An 18,814-nucleotide genomic window follows, 5' to 3' on the forward strand; every position below is an offset into this window, starting at 1 on the left:
ACTCGCAGATTAATGAGGACAGGCTGGAAAATTAACGGCAATGAAGGCAGGCTCGTTCCTGCGACAGCAGCGTGGGCAGAGGGAAGCGCCAGTGCCTGATTTTCTCTTTGCCATGGGTGTAAAAGCGGGAGGGCTGGAAGGAGAGCCTGGGAGAGGGAGCACAGAGCTCCAGAGTACTTCTGTGTCATCCTAATGGTGCAGAGAAAAGTCTATTCTCCCTCACCTTAATGAATGAAGGAGCCTTAAACACACCCTCCCAGGTCTCAGCCCTCTTCATTTCATGGCCACCTTGGCAGGTCCCACACAACACGGAGTGCAGGACACGGCCTGGGCATTCATCTTGCTGGTGCCACACAACCGTGATATGATGCAAAGATGAGCCAGCTCCTAGGTCATCCCACGGGCTCGCTGTATTGCTCTGGCAATGGAAAGTGGCTACGCTCCCAACTTCTTTGGTTCCTGAGCTGAAGAGGAGGAGAGAGGGATCTCGAGTCTGGGATCCATTCTGCTCCCTCTTGGACCCGCGCATGGGAAGCGCCAAACTGCCCCTGTGCATCCTGGCTGGGAGACTACCTTGGGTTTGCCACCAAGGCTTCTCTTCTCCTCCGAACCATCCTGCACCTCGCGGATAACAAGCCCTGTTCATGGCAAGAGAGTCTTGGCCACAGACGTGGTCTCGCAAGAGGTTCAACAGCTGTTTGGTACCTGATTCCCGGCGTGGCTGGCGCTCTCCTGGGAGGAGGCTCTGTTCCGGCGTTTCGCGTGATGGGGTGGGTAGGCAGGGAACTGGGCTCCCTTCGTGTCCTCGTCAGAGGTGTCCATATCTGCCGAATACCAGGACCGGGGCTGCTCGCTCCAGGGGCTGCCTTTGGAGAGAGAGGGCTTCAGCGCAAAGCTATAAGAAATTCACACCCTTGAGTTCCTTCCTGGATATCGGCCCCATCCTTAAGACAAGCAAATAGCGAGGCATTTCTCCAGATCACACCTTTCTGTGAATCTCCTAGATTCTCCAGATCTATCCTTTGGCAGGAGATGCTTCTGCAAGAGAGACCGAGGGTAAGGATGGCTGTGCTGGACCAGGCTGCAGCTCCATCTGCTGTGGCCATGCAGGGTCCCACACAGCGGTCCTGGGGTAGCGGTGGGCACAAGGAGCATCATCCTTGCTTTCTCATGCCCCGAACAGCCAGGTCCCTCACCAAAAACTGCTATTGCCTTCCCGATTTTGTTGGAGCACAGGTTTGGACACTGCCCTTCATGCTTAGGTGCTGGAAGATGTTTATCTCGGGTTAGAGAGGTACTGGTCTAGGATAGAGCATTTAAGAGAGCAGAATTTCTCCTTTTTTAGAGGAGAATTTCAAATGAGACAAAAACAATGAGAGAAAATGGAATTAGCAAGCCAGGGGGAGGCTGCTGCTCTGTCACTCCAGAGGGGCTGGGAGCAGGGATTTAAATAGTCCACAGTAAGGTTTATCCAGTGTTTCCTAGTGCCCTGAAAAATCAAGCTCTTGAAAACACAACCGAGCAGTTGGAGACCCAGCAGGATATGTATATCTGACAGCTGCATGTGCGCAAGCCGGTACCCAACCCTCCCGGCTCTGCTCTCGCAGCAGGAAAAACAATAGTAGTAAAAGGCAAATTCTGCACCACCATTCGCCAGGGTTTTTATAGGCTCATGAAACCACAGATCCGGGTGCTACTTAGCAACCCCCGGTGCTTGTTTGTTGGGGACAAGACCAGCCCATTACAACCAAATAATTTCAGCTGATTCTCTCATGAAAAAAAAAAAAAACACCCCAAAAAAAGAAAAATCACTTTTGCAGATGGATATTTTGTCTTGACACTGCAGCCTTTCGGTGGCTTTGTGGTTGTTAAAAAAAAAAATAAAAAAAAATAAAAATCAAAGACATTTTCATTTGGTTCCAACTCTTGCAGTCACTTTTCCCCAAGGTACCAGAGAAGCCTGGCCAGAGACACCTACCAGGTTTTACATTTCTTTCCAGGCTCCTTCTCCGTGAATTGACGGTGAGCCGAACCTCTGTGCTGAAGTGCTGCTCTGGAGGGCTCACACCCGATCCCTGTTCCTGCAAGATGTGGTGGAAGACCAGATCCGCCTCTGCGATCCTGGACTCCTTCTGTGAGGCATCTTCGGGTGAGTTGGGGAAATCTGGGAAGGGCTGAGAGATGCGGATTGCTGCTGAGCAGCCGCCTGGGAGGACTCCCTGCCTCTCCCGACCTTCGCCAACAGCTCCTAGCTTTATCCTCCAACACACGCATCGACTGACTTTTTTACAACACCTGATAATCCATTTTAAAGCCTTATTTATCTCGCTGACGGACCCTGAGCAATACTTCTCATCACTACCAGGGGGCACTGTTAGTTTTTACAAGAACTGGGCAGAGTCCCTTCAGCGAGGCTGCAAAAAGCTCTAGTCTTTTCAATCACCCTGCCCTTTCGCTTTTTCGAGCGATAGCCGCCTTCTGCCCCTCAAATAATCTGCAACCAATAAACCCAATTTGGATGATCTCAACAGAGTCCGGTCCTCCCTAGACTTAAGTTGAAATCTGCTGCATGAGGATGGGTTTAGATAAAGAATTAATCTACTTGTTTACCCCAAATTCTTATCGGTTTACGTGGAACGGTGTGAATTATTTCTTTCAAGCCTTTGCTACGCATCTCAGTGCATCCTACTTCTACCCAGGAGCAGAGTTTAAAGCATGACAGTATCATTAGAAGATGGGATGAGAGGAGTCTGCTTTCATTTCATCCCTGGAGCACTGCACCTCCAAAAGCTCGCTGGAAACTAGGGTGTCCCATCGCCTTGGGACAAACACAAGAAAATTGTTGTCCACAGAGACCTTCTTGCTACCTCGTCGTACCACTCATCCTCGCTTCAGTCAGATGTCCTACTCCTGACTCAGCCTGAGGCAAAGGACTTGGAATGGGAGGAGATAGCACGGGAAGCGAGGATGGGCACCATCGCCCCTCAAACCAGCTGAAGGAGGAGGTAGCAGGGGTAGAAAGGAGGAAGAAGAGAGGAAAACCACACACCCACACACACACACCCCCCGGCACTCTCCCGGTACCTGGAAGGCGTCCGGGCTGCTGGCCGCTGGAGAGAGCTGCACAGACTGGCGGCGAGACTGAGCAGAGTACTCCGAGTCCAGCTCAAAATCAAAGGGATGGACAGACAGCAGGCGCTTTGTCTTGCGCATCTTAGCATAGGAAGTGCAAGAAAGGAAAATTCACCATAAACCACAGATGACCTTGAAGAAAGGGGGAGGGAGAGCCCTTGTCTCCTTCGTTTGCCCGAGTCTGCACAGCCCAAAGCAAGGCTCCTGCTTTTTGCAGAGAAAATTTGGATCCGGTGTCGTCCTGCTTGCAGGGAGACAGGTATACAGGGCAGCGTGTGCTTGTGCTGGAGTCAAGGAAAAGTGGGTTCCTGATTTCCACAGCCTCTGGATCAGGACTGTGGCCACCAGCAGACAGTAAGAAGCTCTGTCCTGGTTTATAGAGGCACTACGGGAAAGCTGAGCCAGGTTACAGCTCAGAGAGAGGTCCAGGAGACGCTTTCAAGTCCTGAAGCATCTCCGTATCTTCAGAAAGAGGATGCTGTGGGCAGATGTCCCCAGATATTTGGGAGGTCATCAGCTGCCTTGGGGCAGGAGCAGCTTGGACAATCCTCTAAAACTTCGGCAGCAGATAAAAATGAAGTATCAACACAGCACATACCCACAGCCGCAGGCTGAGATGGTGCGTATATAACAGCGTGTATGTAGCTATACCAGCATTTCAAACACACCAGCAGATTTCAGACATGCTGCAGGGATAAATACACTTCCCATCAGGCTTCTTAATCTGCATTTCAATCCATACACATGGTCCCAGAAAAAACCAGGAGACAACTCGATCATGAAGCCAGCTGTGCTTTGCTACTCTACCAGGTGTCTCTTCTAGTAAAAAACCAGGTGGGTTCTCATTATACGGGTAGGAACTGGGACTTTTATAGTAATTAGGCACTTCCTGAGTGTCAAGAGTGAGGTTTTTTTTCCTAGAGGACAAGTATTTGTGATTTTACTGACTTGGTTGTTTTTATGCAAACTAGGAGAGGGGTTCATCTCGGAGAAGGAAAACAGAGTGAAAGGCCCCGTTTTGAACGTGGCACAGAGAGCCACCACCATCACCACCACTGCCACCACCACCCGAGGCAGCCCAGCAGCAGCTGAGGGCACAGAGAGAGACAGGAGGTGACCCAGAACAAAACCTTACTCTGCTGTAGCACTCTGCTTCAGCTCCACGAAGTACATCGTCTTCATCATCGCTGTCGTCCCCAATGCCACCGCTGGTGAGGAGCTGGCATTCACCTGGACGGGAGACAACGGCACGCTGTGTATGGGCAGCTCCTGCACCCCGCTCCTGGGGGTGGTGAGTCCCTACTGTGGTGGTCACACCAATGCATCTGTAGGTGAGGTCATGCTTCTTATATGGGGTGAAAAAGCCCAGATTAGAAATACATCCCATTTTTTTTTTTTTCTTTTTGAATTTTTTTGCATACTACGTCATGGCCAGTAGGTTGCACAAGGGAAGGGGACAAAGGATGGGAAAGGGACAGGAACATCTTAAAGTAACCCTAGTACAAGGGAGAGGAACATCTTATGGTAGCCCCAGTGCTGCAGCTGGCACGTAGTGAGCTACAGCCTAAGGTCTGTAGGATAGAAGCTCTTTGGGGTGCGTGCCGTTCCCGGGTAGCACTGCAGATACCACTCTTCGCACTCAATCTTGCAAAAGATCTTGTGATCTGGCCTCTCGTTGCTTCCCCTTCCAGCTGTGCACCATCGCAGGGCACCTGCACCTCAGAGAGCACCCTGAGGTCCACCCGGGTGACTCCAGTGTTTAAAAGCACCACAGCTCAGCCCAGCGTGGTTCCTGGTTCCCATCAGTCAGCTCCTCTGTCTCGCAGTGACACGTTCCTTTCTGGGTCCCCATGTCTGCAGCCAGGTCCCTGCCAAGCCCAGCAGTACGTTGGGAACAGTACAAATGCCAGACCGAGTCCAAAGTCAAGGTGGCAAAATGCTCTTTCCTATATCAAATGGCAAGGGGCGGTGAATGCGTCCTGCTCCTAAGGAACACAACCTGAAGTCCCAAATTCAGTGGGCTCCTTACGAATACGGCCAGCTTTAAGAGTATGACGTAGGTTCACCGAGCCGATGGGTACTCACAAGCTTCAAAGTCTGGCATGTGACTAAAAGCCCTGTTGTATCCCAGTCTACCCTTGGAGACCCGAGGCGTACCACAGTGCAAGAGACGAGCACTACAGTCCACATCCAGTGGGGAGATGTCCTCCCTGGTCCAGCCACCCCAAACTGTGCTGGAGTGCCCATAACCAGAGGGTGTGAAGAGAAAAAGGCATTGGAAACCTCTGGTGAACTGCAAGCCACATGCTGCAATTCTCTTTTTTCACTTACTGTTAATGTCTGGCAGGCTGTAAACTCTGTCGTGAAGACCTAAATGAAAAGAAAAATGGTGGGAAAAAAATAAACACATTTTCTCCAGGTACCTGGCAGAGAACAAGCCTCAGAGCTACGGTTAACTGGAGTTCTCATTCTCTAGCCATCACAAGGCACAATCATCAAAAAGGCTCTTTAGAGAGAACAAAACAGGCGCTTAGAGACAGGACTTGACTTTTAAAAGTCAAGAGAGCTTCTTGCCACCACTTCCATGGCCCTGATGCAACACGCCTGGGAGTGCAGCAGCAGGGGAAGAAGGCACAGCCGACAGCAGACGCCACGCGAAATGCCGTGGTCCTTCTGCTGTACGTACCTCCTGCAACCAGACATACGTCCCAGGAGGAGATGCTTGCTTGCTCAAGGGTCAAGCCAATTCACTTGATGAAGTAATACCAACAAAATCATCTCCTTTTGAGAAAGACATCAGAATCTCAACGTAAAGAAGCCTAAAGCGCTGCTGTCCTCACGCTTGGTTTGGTTTTCTCTGGGATTGTCCTTTTCGTGTGGTCTGACGCACTTTCAGACTGAGCGCTGCGTAAATCATCAGTCCGTTAATTTTACATTGAGTGCCACTACCCTCCAGGCTGTTTCTGATGTTTCTGCCACGAGCGGTCTGGATAGAAGATCAGTTGAATCAGATTATGTCTGTGGTATATGCGCAAACTTTTCTGTGGCTCCTCAAGACGGGAATAAAATCCACGTTGGTTTTCAAAGGCAATAGGCAAAGCAGCGCAGGAGCTGCGTGAAGGGCAACTAGCAGCTACTCGGTAAATAAATAACGACAGCTTTCAGCATGTGTTTATACACCTTCAGACCAATCCCAGAAATAATAAAGATCCATAAAGCTCTGAAAAACATAGCTATGGTGACAGGTAACTCACTAAATTTGATACGGTTTTGTCAGTGCCGGAGCATCATCAGATTGGCTGTAAAAATCGTTAGATGGTGGGAAAAAATGAGTGCTGGCTTTACCCAGCCAGCTGGATGCTTTGGACCCGCAGGTTAAACTTGGGTTAATTTTACAAGCTCTCCCCTGTGATGAAAAGAGCTAGAGGAAAGAAAAAACAGAGCTGCGGCTCTTACGTACTTACAAACTGCAGGACAGGAGACGTTTAAAACTAAGCGCAAGATATTCTCAATTCTCTGGTAAAACCTTAAACCTTAACAGAGGGGGGGGGGAAATAAGATCCACCAAGAACATCTGCTCTGGTGCTCATAGTACGAACGCACCACTCCGAACCTCTGCTTCCTCCCCAAAATGTCGTGCGCGGCCCCGAAACCACACAGCGCTCGGAGCGACGTCAAGGCTGACGTTCCTCACTGGGTGCATCCCGACGCCCGCTCAGCCCCCCGCACGCAGCCGGGCAGGAGAAACCCCGGTGCTGCTCCTCACCTAGAAACGCGGAGTTCGCGCCCTGCCGTGGCTGCAGCCTGCCGTAGAGGGACTGCAGCACTTTGGCACTTCCAAACCTCTTGAAGCGGGATCGCACGTGTTCGTAGTACCACTCCAGGGAGCCGATCTTCACGATCCTGTCCAAAGAGAGGACGCGCGTACGGGTGAGCACAGCCCAGCCACGCTCTTGGTGACCAGACCCTCACCCAGAAAACGTGTCTTAACCAAAACACAGCCTGTTTTCTAACCAGCATCGAGGGATGCTGAGTTTGGGCGACTCTTCTTGAGCCTCAGCACCGGGGCTCGCCTCGCCCCTCGCCCTCCGTCGCAGGAGCGGTACCTGGAGAGGCGGCAGGGATCGCAGACCCAGCCTTGCTCCTTCTTGTTGTAGCGGCTGCAGTTCTTGCAGGTGTAGAAGCGGCAGTCCAGGCATTGCCGCTTGCTGTTCAGCAGGAACTTGAAGGGCTGGAGGCAGTGGACGCAGTGGGTGTCGTTGAGGTGGGACTGATTCGTCAGGAACTCTCTCTTGCTGCTCTCCTGGTCGATCTTGCATTTCAGCTCCCTGCAGAAAATATACCAAAACACATGAAATTTATTTATTTTTTTTTTTTTTTTTTAGCATTTCACTGCAAACTCTCATGTGGCAAACCCCATCATGCTTCCATCATTTCAGGAACGATTTTCTAGGGAACATCCTGAGTCCCACAGCTTGTGGAAACGGCTGTAGGGCAAATCTAATAAATAACATAATCACGAGTTAAATAAGCTGAACAAACAAGCGGGCTCCAGATTCAGGGCAGGTTGCTGTACATTAGGATCTGCTGCTGTTAAATTTAAGATTAGATTTGGTTGTGCCAAAACCTATCCCGTCTGCTTCACAGGATATTGATCATAAATCCCAGGAACCTCAGGAGAGCAGCTCTTCTTGAAGTCTCTGGCTGCATCCCAACCCAACCTTTGAGCCTGAAGTCCAGCTGTGAAGTAAAAGCTTTCTGGAATTCTCAGTTTAAAAAAAAAAAAAAAAAAAAAAAAGAGCACAATTTGAGATTAAAAAGGATTAAAAGGGGTTTTGATTAGTCCTTCAGTGCTAAATTCAGTGAGATTTTTATTAAGGGCAGAAGTGATGTGCAACGGGGTCCTGGCTGTTCAGAGGACAGCAGATGGAGAAGATGCTCAGGACAGTCCCATGAAAGCCCAGCCAACACAAGTGCTTTCCAAGAGCACCTTCTCCTGGGAGCATCATGGCTACAGGGTTCCCCCGCTACGCAGGGCTGGCTGTTAGAGCGGGCCCCCGCGCAAGGAGGTGTTTGTGCGGGGCTGAACCCCCACTGACACCCAGGGCCAGCTAAAACGCCTGCCGAGCCGGGACGGGGTGGCTGCTGCACTACCCAAAGGCTTTCTGTTTGTTCCCCGTGCCACGCACTACCTCAGATATGTTTGTCTTTGGGGCTATGGCTGAGAGGCAATGTTTGACTTGTAGGGAAGGTTGTTTTCTGTCTAGGCAGGGTTAGGAAGCTGCCTTTTCCAGAGCAGAAGTCAGCCTGGGCCAAAAACCTCCGGTAATCAGGTCTGGAGGCTGCTTCAGGAGCACAGCATGGACCACAAAGCTTCTGGTGATGCTCCCGGTGCTCCCCAGCCGGCGGGGAGACGGGCTGACGCCGGGGTGACCGCAGCAGAGCCTCGCTGGCGTGGCAGCGCGGTGCCGGGACGTCCACGGGAGCAGAGATATGTGGCTGGCGGTGGGAAGGAGGTGAACGTAAATCAAGCTAATCTCTGTTTAACCAAATCAGTTTGCACATTAGGGATCAGCTCTCGTTTTTTTTCCGGGGGAGACTTATCGCCAGCTCGCTGCCAGCACGCCAGGCTGCGTTCTTTGTTACGCTGGAGAGACACCAGCTTGCGTTAACCGAGGATCTGGGACACGTAAAAATCAGTATAAAGACTGAACTGGGCACCTAGTTTTTACATGCAGCTTTTCACCATCCTAGCAGTGTTTCACATGACCTAGTGCAAATGTCCAGCAGTAAATTTATACGTGTCTACTGAAAACAAACCCCCAAATAGCAAACCCTTGGCTTGGGCTCAGTGCTCCTTTTCCACCCCATGCCCAGGCTGTTTCCAGCAGGATCCCATCTTTCGCTGGACTGCTTTTTCTGGTTCCCAGAGACCGGTTGGATCCCTTCACCTCCCCTCCCTTGCCCATGAGACCTGCTGGAGGAAGGACAAGTCTCGGTGAAACCAGTTTAAAACCCGCAGGAACCGCACGCCTCTAGCCTCCTCTCTCGCTGGCAGGAGCACAAGCCAGCCCTTTCCCCGCTCTGCTCACGGCAGAATAAATCAGCGGCGGTGGGATGCCAAACTGCAGCGGGGTTGGTCCAGCCGAGCTACAGGAGAGATGTGGGGAGCCATCCCAAAAACAAGGGGTTCCTGGCAGGGAGGTTTATGGAAGGAGGGAGGGAGAGCCCCTCCACAAAGTGGCCATTATTTAATTTCTCGGGCAGAGCGTTACCCTCGCGTGGTTGTGCAGTTTCTGGCCAGCTGAAGCCTTTGTCCGCTGTCGGTGAATAGCTTCTGCCAAAAACAAAACGCAGAAAAGTAGCAGAAAGGGAAGAAAAAGAGCAAGCTGAGGCAGGGGGGAACATTTCTTCAAGGCTTGCAGGTTGAGACAAGCCCGGTGAATAGAAAAGCAGATGAGGATGGTCAGAGCACAGGGGGGCTGGTTGCAGGGTCCCCCATAACCTCACATCTTGTCCCAGCTTGTTACGGGCAGAAAAAAACCCCACGTAGCTCCGCGTCCGGCATGCAGGAGCGTGGCAGACTTTGCCAGACTGGTGGCAAAGATATTACAGAAATATCTGATGGATGGCCGTAGCTGAGGCTGAGCCTGCAGAGAGAGGAGGCACCCAAGCCTCCGACCAGGTAACGTGCTCTACCCTAGAGACCCAGGCAGTGCCAGGCACCACGGGGTTAACGCCAGCCCTCCGTGGGGCAGGATTAAATGACAAAATTAAAAAGAAAAGCCTTGCCTGCTGGGACAGAGGGACTGCTGCTCCCTCAGCAGCTGGGCAGAAGCATCCTGAGACCTTCCCCACTATCTTGCACACCCTCTAGCACCTCCCATACCATGGCACTCAATTTGGGAGCCCCCTGGGCATCAGAGGGGACCCAGATAAGCCAGTCTGGCACCGAGGTCATGTAGGTAAGGAATTCACCTCGCCCACTTTGCTGCAGGGCACAACGATCTGGGTCCCCACCTCCTTCCTCCGGGCAGAGCTCAGATCCATCACAAGGGAGACATTCACCCTTTCCAGGGTGATAATTTTTTTAAACACCCTTGTCTGATCTGTGTCCTGCACTTCAGAGCTACCGACAGAAGAAGGCTGCTGATGATACTGAATTATCTCTGCCTCCCACACAGGCTGGGTTTTCTTAGGCAAAAAAAAAAAAAAAAAAAAGAAAAATCAGGAAGTTCAAAAATATGTGGCTGAGAGCTTCTCCGGGCTAATGGTGTAAATGGAGAGGCTCCCACACAGCCTTGCATGGACTGCAAGCTTTTGGGGGATGTTTCCACAGCTCAGATGCAGATATCCAAAACGAAGAAGGAAGGAGGATGACTCTCACACCTCACCTTTCCCTTTGGATCTGATAGAGAAACCAATGAGGTCCCGGTCTCTGGAGCATTGTCGTGCCATGGGCACTGGTCCTGGCTCACAAAATTCAGAGCTAGGAGGGCAGGAGGGCTTGGGGGGGGGGGGGGTATAGCACTGCCTAGACCTGACCTTGGGAGCGTGGGTCATCCCACTGGGATAAAAACGAGAACTTGGCCAGACCCCGAACAGGGACGCTGCAGCTGCAGTTATTCTTAATAAAGTTAAGAAATTATTTAGTTCAACGCCCGACGTAGTTAATTAATAAGGTCTAAACCCCCACAATTTTTCTCAGAATTTAATCTAATGGGACTGAGCATTTTTTAAACAGCACTTTTGTCACATGCACTGTTTATAAGAACTTAGAAGGCACGTCCATTCGCTGCTCCAGTGATTTTTCAATCTGTTCCCAATCCGCGGCCCTCTAAAACTTTCCCAGGACATCACGGCTCCACGTATAGCATATTTAAGGCAATTACAATAGGTTTACTACTCCTCTCAGTTATTTTTTCTGGATACCTCAGGAGTCTGTGGACTCCCAGGACCCACTGAATACCCCCCCTGTCCTAAACACATGAGAGCCTTCACACAAAACAAAAGCACGGGAGCCAGATGCCTTCCATGCTCCAAGGTAAGGTCTCACCTAAGAGCCACGCCAGCGTCAAGCCCCACAAAGGCATTTCTTGAGCGGGGGCCATAAACCGCCGTAGCGACACCGACCTGCATCACCGCCAGGTTGCACCTTTGCGGCCTGAACGCATCACCTCACCGCTGATAACGTAATCTATTAACCACCGGGGTTTGATTTTTTTAACAGCCAGGTGCTGGCTGTTCCTCCTCGACGCGTCGCTTTCCTCCCCCATCCCACGTGCAGCGGGACGTACGGGGATCATCACGGACCACCGAGCAGATACTCACTCCAACCGCTCCTCCTCTTTCTTTCGCAGGTCAAAATCCCGTTGAACGACTTCCCAAACGTGCTTGGCCTCTTCATCGGTTAGCTTGGAGAGGTCCAGCTTCCTCCCCATCTCGTCCCGGCGAGGGTCGAAGCCGGTCCCGTTACTCGCTACCCCGAATCTTCCTTCTCCCGTACCCCGGGATGCTGAACGGGAGGGAGGGGAAGGAGCTCAGCCCCACCTCCGTGGCTGCCCATATCAACAGGCAGAGCTGCGGGCAGGCCAGCCGGCTCCTGGCAGCATCGCAGCCGGTCTGCCGGGCTCGCCTGCCCGCGGAGAGGGGCGGTGAGCAGCGCTGGCGCGGTGCCTATCTGCTGCGGGGACTCTCCGCCAGCCGGGCGGGCAGCCCTGCCTTCCACCACCCCCCCCGCCCCGCTCCCTCCCCGGGGTCCTGCCCGGAGCTGCAGGCAGCTCCAAACCTCCTCCGCCCGGCTGGGGTTAAAGGAGATGTTTACTCTCGGATTAGCCTCCTGTTTTATGCAGGGTGTGAGAATCAAAGGAAATTTTTCAAACGCTTCCCCGGGGAAGGCAGGTTACGGGGTTTGGGAGGGGGCTGAGCATCCCCGGGAGGAGCTGTGCCTGCACACCCGGGGCACCGGCTCCGTCGCGGTGGGTCCTGCCCCACCGCGACCCTCTGCTCCCTCCCTGGCTCTTTCTTCTGTCTCTGATCTCGTTAAACCAATTCCCCCCACCCGCCAAAAGCTTTGTAAAAGGGAAAAAAAAAATATCAAGAGCCTCTGGCTTCCCCCCGCCGGTACATCCACAGCGGAGCCTGGCCTCCCGCATTTGCTAACCTCTCTCACAGCAGTTTGGGAAGCTGAGCTCTGCTTGTAGCAAACAGCTTAATTAGCACACGGTGCCCCCCTCATTTACAGTTAGCAAGAAAAGATGGTTTGACAGGAATTTTAAGCAAAATGCTAAACACGTCACATACCCAAAGGCACATCACGTGCCCGAAGGGATATATATTACAATAATCCAACTACCAAAGCCGCTCTCTTGCTCGGTAAAACACTCCCTGTGTGTCTAAGCAGGAATTCCCCGGACCCTAGATATTAAACCCATTTCTCATCTTTGTCAGATCAAATATTGATACTAAACAGGCTTTCCCCCCCCCCCCCCCCCCCCCCGACAGGTATTGAAACGGGGAGCAAGACGGCAAGACCGAAGAGGAAAATATTCTGCCTGGTGGGAGCAGCCTCCCTGCTACTCAGCCTTGCCCATGGGGTGCAGGGAATTATCCACCCTGGTAACTCACTTGAAACAAAGGTTAGATTTAACTCTCTGAGCAGAGCCAGAAAGGGATTATTTTTGAATCTGAACTTGGATGAATTTTATGCAGAAAAGGTGATGACTACAGATAAGCTGGGTATCAGGAATGCACGACCTTCGCTGGAAGCCAGAAATTGATTTCTAGCTCCTCTCCCAGCAGAGATGTGGTCCTGGCAAAAGCAATTAGTTTATTGGCAGGAGCCAGACATCAGTTGAGCTGCTCCTTATGTAAGTGTGTTTGAGAGCTGTGTGCGCCCCACTGAATCCAAACAGTGAAGCGGGTCAATAGATACTAATTAACATCACAATGAGACCCTGTTCCAGGGCCCGTCGGTACAATCACGCCAGGAGCTCCAAAGCTGGGCTTTGCACAGCCCGGATCCTAATACTTTCTTCTCTGAAAGGATAAGGAGGTTGCATAAAATTGGGAAGATGTGGCCTGCTACGCAATGAAAACGTGAAAAATGCAAGTGCTCAGCAGTGTCAATACCCCCAAAAAGTGCTGGTTTAGCCAGAAAACATCCCAGATGCGGGTCCACAGAATACATTCCAAGTATTCCGTTGACCTGGGAACTGCATCCGTTTAGGGAAACTCTCCCTGCCCAGCTTGGTGGTGTACATACCAGCAAAGACAGACTTTATTTCCCGCCCCCCCCTCCCTCTTTCAAAGCAGTTTGTTGAATTTCATAGCGGTTCAGAGCCAGCAACCACCAGCTTCCAGCAACCCTCTGCTTTGAGAAGGACAATCAAACCCGCCTGCCCACAGCTCTTTCCCCCCGCATCATCCAACCATGAATAAAGGCTCCCACATCTTATGAACTCATGCAAGAGAAAGAAAAAACAAACCCAGAGCCACTCGCACAGACACTATCACGTGTCGTAGGGCCAGATGACGTTATACGAAGTTCACTGGCGCCTGCAGTGACCACGCACACGTAGGATGGAAATTAGGAGCAGGGACGCAAAGAACAAGGTGAGTTATGTGTTTCCAATTAGCTGGAGGCTCAGCTGGACCTCGAGCCCAGTTAAAGTGGGGGTCCGGGCACCCGGGTGGCAAAATGGGAGAGAGAAATGTTACAAGCTAAGCCTCTCCTGGGAAACCACATATGGATGGAGCTCAGGCTCAATTTCTGATTTTCAGTCTTGCCAAATGATAAAAGAATGGGATTTCTGGGGTATCATCTTTAAGAGAAACATGCCCTTCTAGATGCAGGGCCGTTCTTTTAAAAATATTCATGTGAGCTGTTATCTTTGCAGTTCTTCGTAATCTTTTGTAAGACAACTGTGAACTGATATATATGGGACAAGTGGCCTGGACCTTCTCCAGCTGTCCATTTTACAGTGTTTTTTCTGATAACTGGAAGTAACCCCAGCCTCTACAAGCATAGTTCAACAAAACCGATGGATGAAGATACTATCCAGTTGCCTCTAAAGATAGCAAATGCCACCCCAGTGAAACCAGCCAACACTCTCACTCCCTCATCCTCGTTGTCAGCCTGGCATCTCTAGGTGCAGAGGACCCTGCTTGGCCAAATGAAGGAGAAAACACCCTACCAGTTTCTTTAAGTATAATAATATCTGATTTTCCAAACCACTGCCCCAACTGCTGCAGAGGGAAGACGTGTCTACACGAGGCTCCCACCACCCTGTACGTAAAACCGATGCTGGTGCACGCAGGCAGCTGCCACCGCAAGAGCTGGCAAAATGGCACTTGGGGATGCAGGAGCAGGACATGCCACGCTGCTTCCACCTTGCACAAGCAGTGCTTTGCTGTGGATCGCCTTGTTGGGGCAACCAGCACAGCATGGTGTGTCCACAGCCTCAGAGGTGGGAATCATAGAATCATACAATGACAGAATGGTTTGGGCTGGAGAAGACTTCAAAGCCCATCTAGTTCCAACCCTCCTGCCATGGGCAGGGACACCCTCCACTAGACCAGGTTGCTCAAAGCCCCATCCAACCTGGCCTTGAAAACAGGGTCTTTCCATGCACGCAACAACCACCAGGCCAATTGGGATAAGCTGCTGCAACGCTGCTCGGGGGGTGGGTTGATTTACAATGGAGCCTGCTCCAGCTTTGCTTCTCGCTCCACGGATAACTCCCATGGGTGTTTCGGCTCCCATCAGAATAGGGTCATCCAAAGCACCCGGCCAAGCTGCTGGAGTTTCTGAAAGCCAGGCGGAGTCAGACCAAGAGCATCCACCAGCAGCTCCAGCCCATCTCCAAGCTGCAGGCAGAGAGAACACAAGACCCTTATTCACAGGAACACAGCGAAAGCCGGGCAGCTCCAACAAACAAGGCAGCAGCAAACATATTGCTGCTGACCCTAAAGAAGCCTTTGCTGCTGGCATGGGTGTCTCTGCCTCTCTCACCACCCCCTCGCAATCATCTCCGAGTCATGAGATCTCTTCGGTCTGGGATGGCATTCCTTCTCCCTTCAACTTCTTGGCAGTTTTACAAAGACCTCTTATCATCCCCGTCATGCCAGGAGCAGAACAAGCAGGACAGGGAAAGGGTCTACAATACTGCTGCTATTTCTGTGCGTGACCCATGAGGAATTGTTACGGGTCTTTATCTATTAATATGACTGTTTAATTATGTTACACCACGACCACATCTCATTTGGAACAACCCCAATGGCCTCGCTTAAAGAAAATGGCCATTCAACATTAATTATCACAGAAAACAATACTCTGACATTTACTGCAATTGGAAAAGTACTATCACAGAGGACTGAAAAACAAAGTTTGTAGAGTATCATTTATAGGGTGGAAGCTGTAAGGACATTTTTCCTAACCACGTGAGCGTTATGGAGCTTTAGTCTGGATGATGGCGCAGTAGGACACGCGCTCTCTTCCTTTGCTTATCTACCCCAATTTTTCTAATATGGATCAAATAATATTTTTGATGGACTATGCCACAAGCCTACTGTCAGCCTGACGTGAGAAGAGCTGCATCTTTGCATTGCCTACCAAGGGGACTATGCACCAAAGCCCGATCCAAGCTCACCATACCGCCCTCATATCGCTCACAGCCCTGTATTCCCGTGTGTCAGGAATTATTTCCACTTTCCTCACTTGTTTTACCAGTGCAAGCGAGACTGAACCATCCCTATTCCATTTCCAGCTTATCTTCAAAAAGGAGCAAATGCCACCGCCTCTATTTACTGAGTAGTGCCTTAATACAAAGAGAAACCCAGACACTAGCCTAACAATAAGCTAACTGGGAGAATTCCCACCAGAAATTAAGTCTTTTCACAGGAACGGGATTTTCCCTAGCGAGCCAGGTGAGCTTGGTTCTGTGGGAACCCATCATCTGCAGTGACTAAAAAATATAACCCAAGCATCTGCCTTTAGACAGGTGGTAAAATACTTGGCAAAGGCCATCACCCTCTACAGCTCGTAGGAATTACCAAGGTAAACAGTAGCTGAACAAACATGAGCAAATCCCTTCCAAATCAACGTGAATTCAAGGTCACTTCCGACACAGGTGTCTTAATGGATTACGTCCTATTGCAACCCAGCAGCAATGGATGAAAACAAAGACTGTTTTGGACTATGTGGACTGTGGAGACCACACAAATCTTACCTGAAGTCTGGGAGTTGTGATTTGAGACAGACCTTCAAGGTCAGAGCCTGGGTCTTGGTAAAGTTCATCACCGATTTTAACACGGATTTAGGAATTAGGCCAGAGACCAACAGTTCAATACATCTTAAACACAGAGTGCTGATGGACTGGGCCAAGAATAGTTCAATACTTCAACAGATCACAAGATCTAGGGTGGAGGAGACTGCTCTTTAGACAGCCAGTCCATTCCCACTCCCCTACATCTGGCGATGAGAGCGCTGATCCCCTCTCCTTCCCAGTGCCTCACAAGGAGGCCGGACCAGACCAGACCATGGATGGTTGGGTTTCTACCCCTTCCCTCTGGAGACTACGTCCTAGCCTATCTCAGAGGGCTGGGCTTTAACCCATATGTTCAAACACCCTCCATTACAATAGCCTAGAATAGCCTGAAGACTCCTCAGTCATCACCGGCCAAGGTGGAGGTCTTTGCAGAGAGTTTAAACATGGCCTAGGCCACAGCAACCTTGTCTCAAGGCAGGGGATGGGCCAGCTTCACTATTCTAAGATAGTCCCATCCAGTTTGCAATAAAACCTAGAGTTTTTCACACCATTTTGACAACGATGAAGACATCAAACTCAAGAGATCCCACCAAATGCCCAAGAGGGTCATCCTGACAATTTCAATTTTTTTCCCCTTTAAATCTTAAATATAATTAAGGATTTCATCCTGCAATGAGGACTTAGATTAACACTATCCCTACAGAAAGCAACACTGTAGAAGGGGCTGGAGGCTTTGCCAGTTACATTGGAAACAGCCTGAGCGCCTACAAAGACGTGAAGAAGATCAGAGTTATCGGGTAAGGGCGCTAACTGGATGTTCCTGTTCAGACAATTAGCAGGGTCCGAAATGACACAAACGTGGTTTTAGAGAGCCAACCACCTGAGAAACAAAGCAGCTTATGCACATCTAGGGTGTTTGCTCCAGGCTGTCTGACGGCACAGGTTGTCATTGCTGAACTCATTCCTGCTTTGCTACAGCCCGGAGGGGTCTTCACCATGGTAAGAGGCTGATATTGCTGCAAAGACGACGACCCCAAATATCTGTCCATTGCTACTGCCCGCCTGCCAAGAGATGATACTGGGGAGACGGTGTAATGAAACAAATGATAGCAAAGGACTTGACTTGCCTGAAGGACACCAAAGATGAGTCCCTGGAGGTCAGCGGAGATCTGCAGGTGTCAAAAGAGGAAAAAAAAAATCAAGCTTAAAAACAGCTTGGGAAAGGCTTCGTAGCTGGGAACAGGAAAAGCAGATCATTGCCACCAGAAGGAAACCCCAGAAACCCTCCTGGAGGTCCTGTTCACTGCTCATGCAAGCAATCACAGATGGGTTTTACTTTCTAACCCACCCAAGACAGCAGACAGGACAAAGGACCAGGAAGGGGCTCATCATCTTCCATGATGAAAGCCCTGAGGGCCCAGAAAGGCTGAGGACCCCAACGCAGACCCCACAGACTAAACCACAGCCACTCCCAGGCCAGGCACGATGGTTTCCACTCTGGAAATCCCTGCCTACTTCGAGCATCCGTACCTCACCAAACGGGAGGTTTGGGGCGCATGGGAACTGGGGCTGGAGCTCACTTGGCTTCTGCTTCCCAAGGGCTGTTCCCGGGCATCGAGTCACAAAGTCAATCTCCTTTTGCCTTTGCTGTTTAACCACTGGAAGCGGCAACCAAGCAGTTGTGAGTCTAATCTAGGAAGTAAATCAAATTTTTACCCTAAAACTTTACACGTCACACATTTCTCAGCCCCCCCAGGGATAGCATTGTGTCGTGGAGGGGCAGAGATGAGCTACGCCTGGCACCTGACCAGGAGGGAGACACAGCTTTTTGAGACACTGAGCAGAAAATAAGTATATTTTTGATCCCTAGAGCCAGTGCCGGAGAACAGGGCCAGAGCTCAGCTCGCCGTGTCCCCGCTGGAGGAGGCGGAGGACAGACGTCGGGGCCAGCCACTGGTGCTGCAGAGCAGCTTGGCACACCTCTGCTGACCACACCGGGACGCCCTAATGGCAAAACTCTCCTTCCCTCTCCCAGCCCATCAGCTTTATTTATATTTTTCCTTTGTAGAGGCTGAAAGTTGTTCTGAGCTAATGCGTTAGGTCTGCGCTGCCTCATCGCGCCTGTCACCGGCTGCAGGTACATCCCCTGCTGCGGGAGGTTTTCAGACTATTGCTCTATTTATTTTCAGCGAACATTGAAGCAAATAATTCTCTTCTCTTCTGTTACCTCCCAGTAACCTGCTCCGAGGTGAGGCAGTGCTTCGGCACTCCCAGAGCTGCGCGGGTGCGTCCTGCTCAGAGATGTCTCTGCCTTTGCTCCAAGCAAGGGAATGAAGCAGGAAGGCAAGCCTTGGACTGGAGAGAGTTTGGGCAGGCGTACGACGGGGCAGACGCAGGCGTGGAAATGAAGATGC

At 51.0% G+C, this 18,814-nt stretch overlaps 1 protein-coding gene across 5 annotated transcripts in view; it reads right to left on the bottom strand.

The window, feature by feature from the left end:
- Nucleotides 1-12,150, bottom strand: part of MLPH (melanophilin) — a 28,032-nt gene extending 15,882 nt beyond the window's left edge. For 3 of the 5 annotated variants that reach the window (XM_054829528.1, XM_054829529.1, XM_054829527.1), the window contains exons 1-8: nt 11,464-12,150; nt 7,239-7,460; nt 6,899-7,035; nt 5,464-5,502; nt 4,268-4,362; nt 3,085-3,213; nt 1,979-2,174; nt 706-866 (exon numbers count right to left, since the gene is read on the bottom strand). In XM_054829528.1, coding sequence (XP_054685503.1) covers nt 706-866; nt 1,979-2,174; nt 3,085-3,213; nt 4,268-4,362; nt 5,464-5,502; nt 6,899-7,035; nt 7,239-7,460; nt 11,464-11,573 — 1,089 coding nt within the window. In that variant the 5' untranslated portion in view covers nt 11,574-12,150. The remainder of the gene's footprint in view (nt 1-705; nt 867-1,978; nt 2,175-3,084; nt 3,214-4,267; nt 4,363-5,463; nt 5,503-6,898; nt 7,036-7,238; nt 7,461-11,463) is intronic. The other 2 variants (XM_054829532.1, XM_054829531.1) reach the window with 1 other exon arrangement.
- Between the last annotated feature and the right edge of the window lie 6,664 nt (nt 12,151-18,814).

This window comes from Grus americana, chromosome 6 (assembly GCF_028858705.1).
Source record: "Grus americana isolate bGruAme1 chromosome 6, bGruAme1.mat, whole genome shotgun sequence".
Taxonomy (NCBI): Eukaryota; Metazoa; Chordata; class Aves; order Gruiformes; family Gruidae; genus Grus; species Grus americana.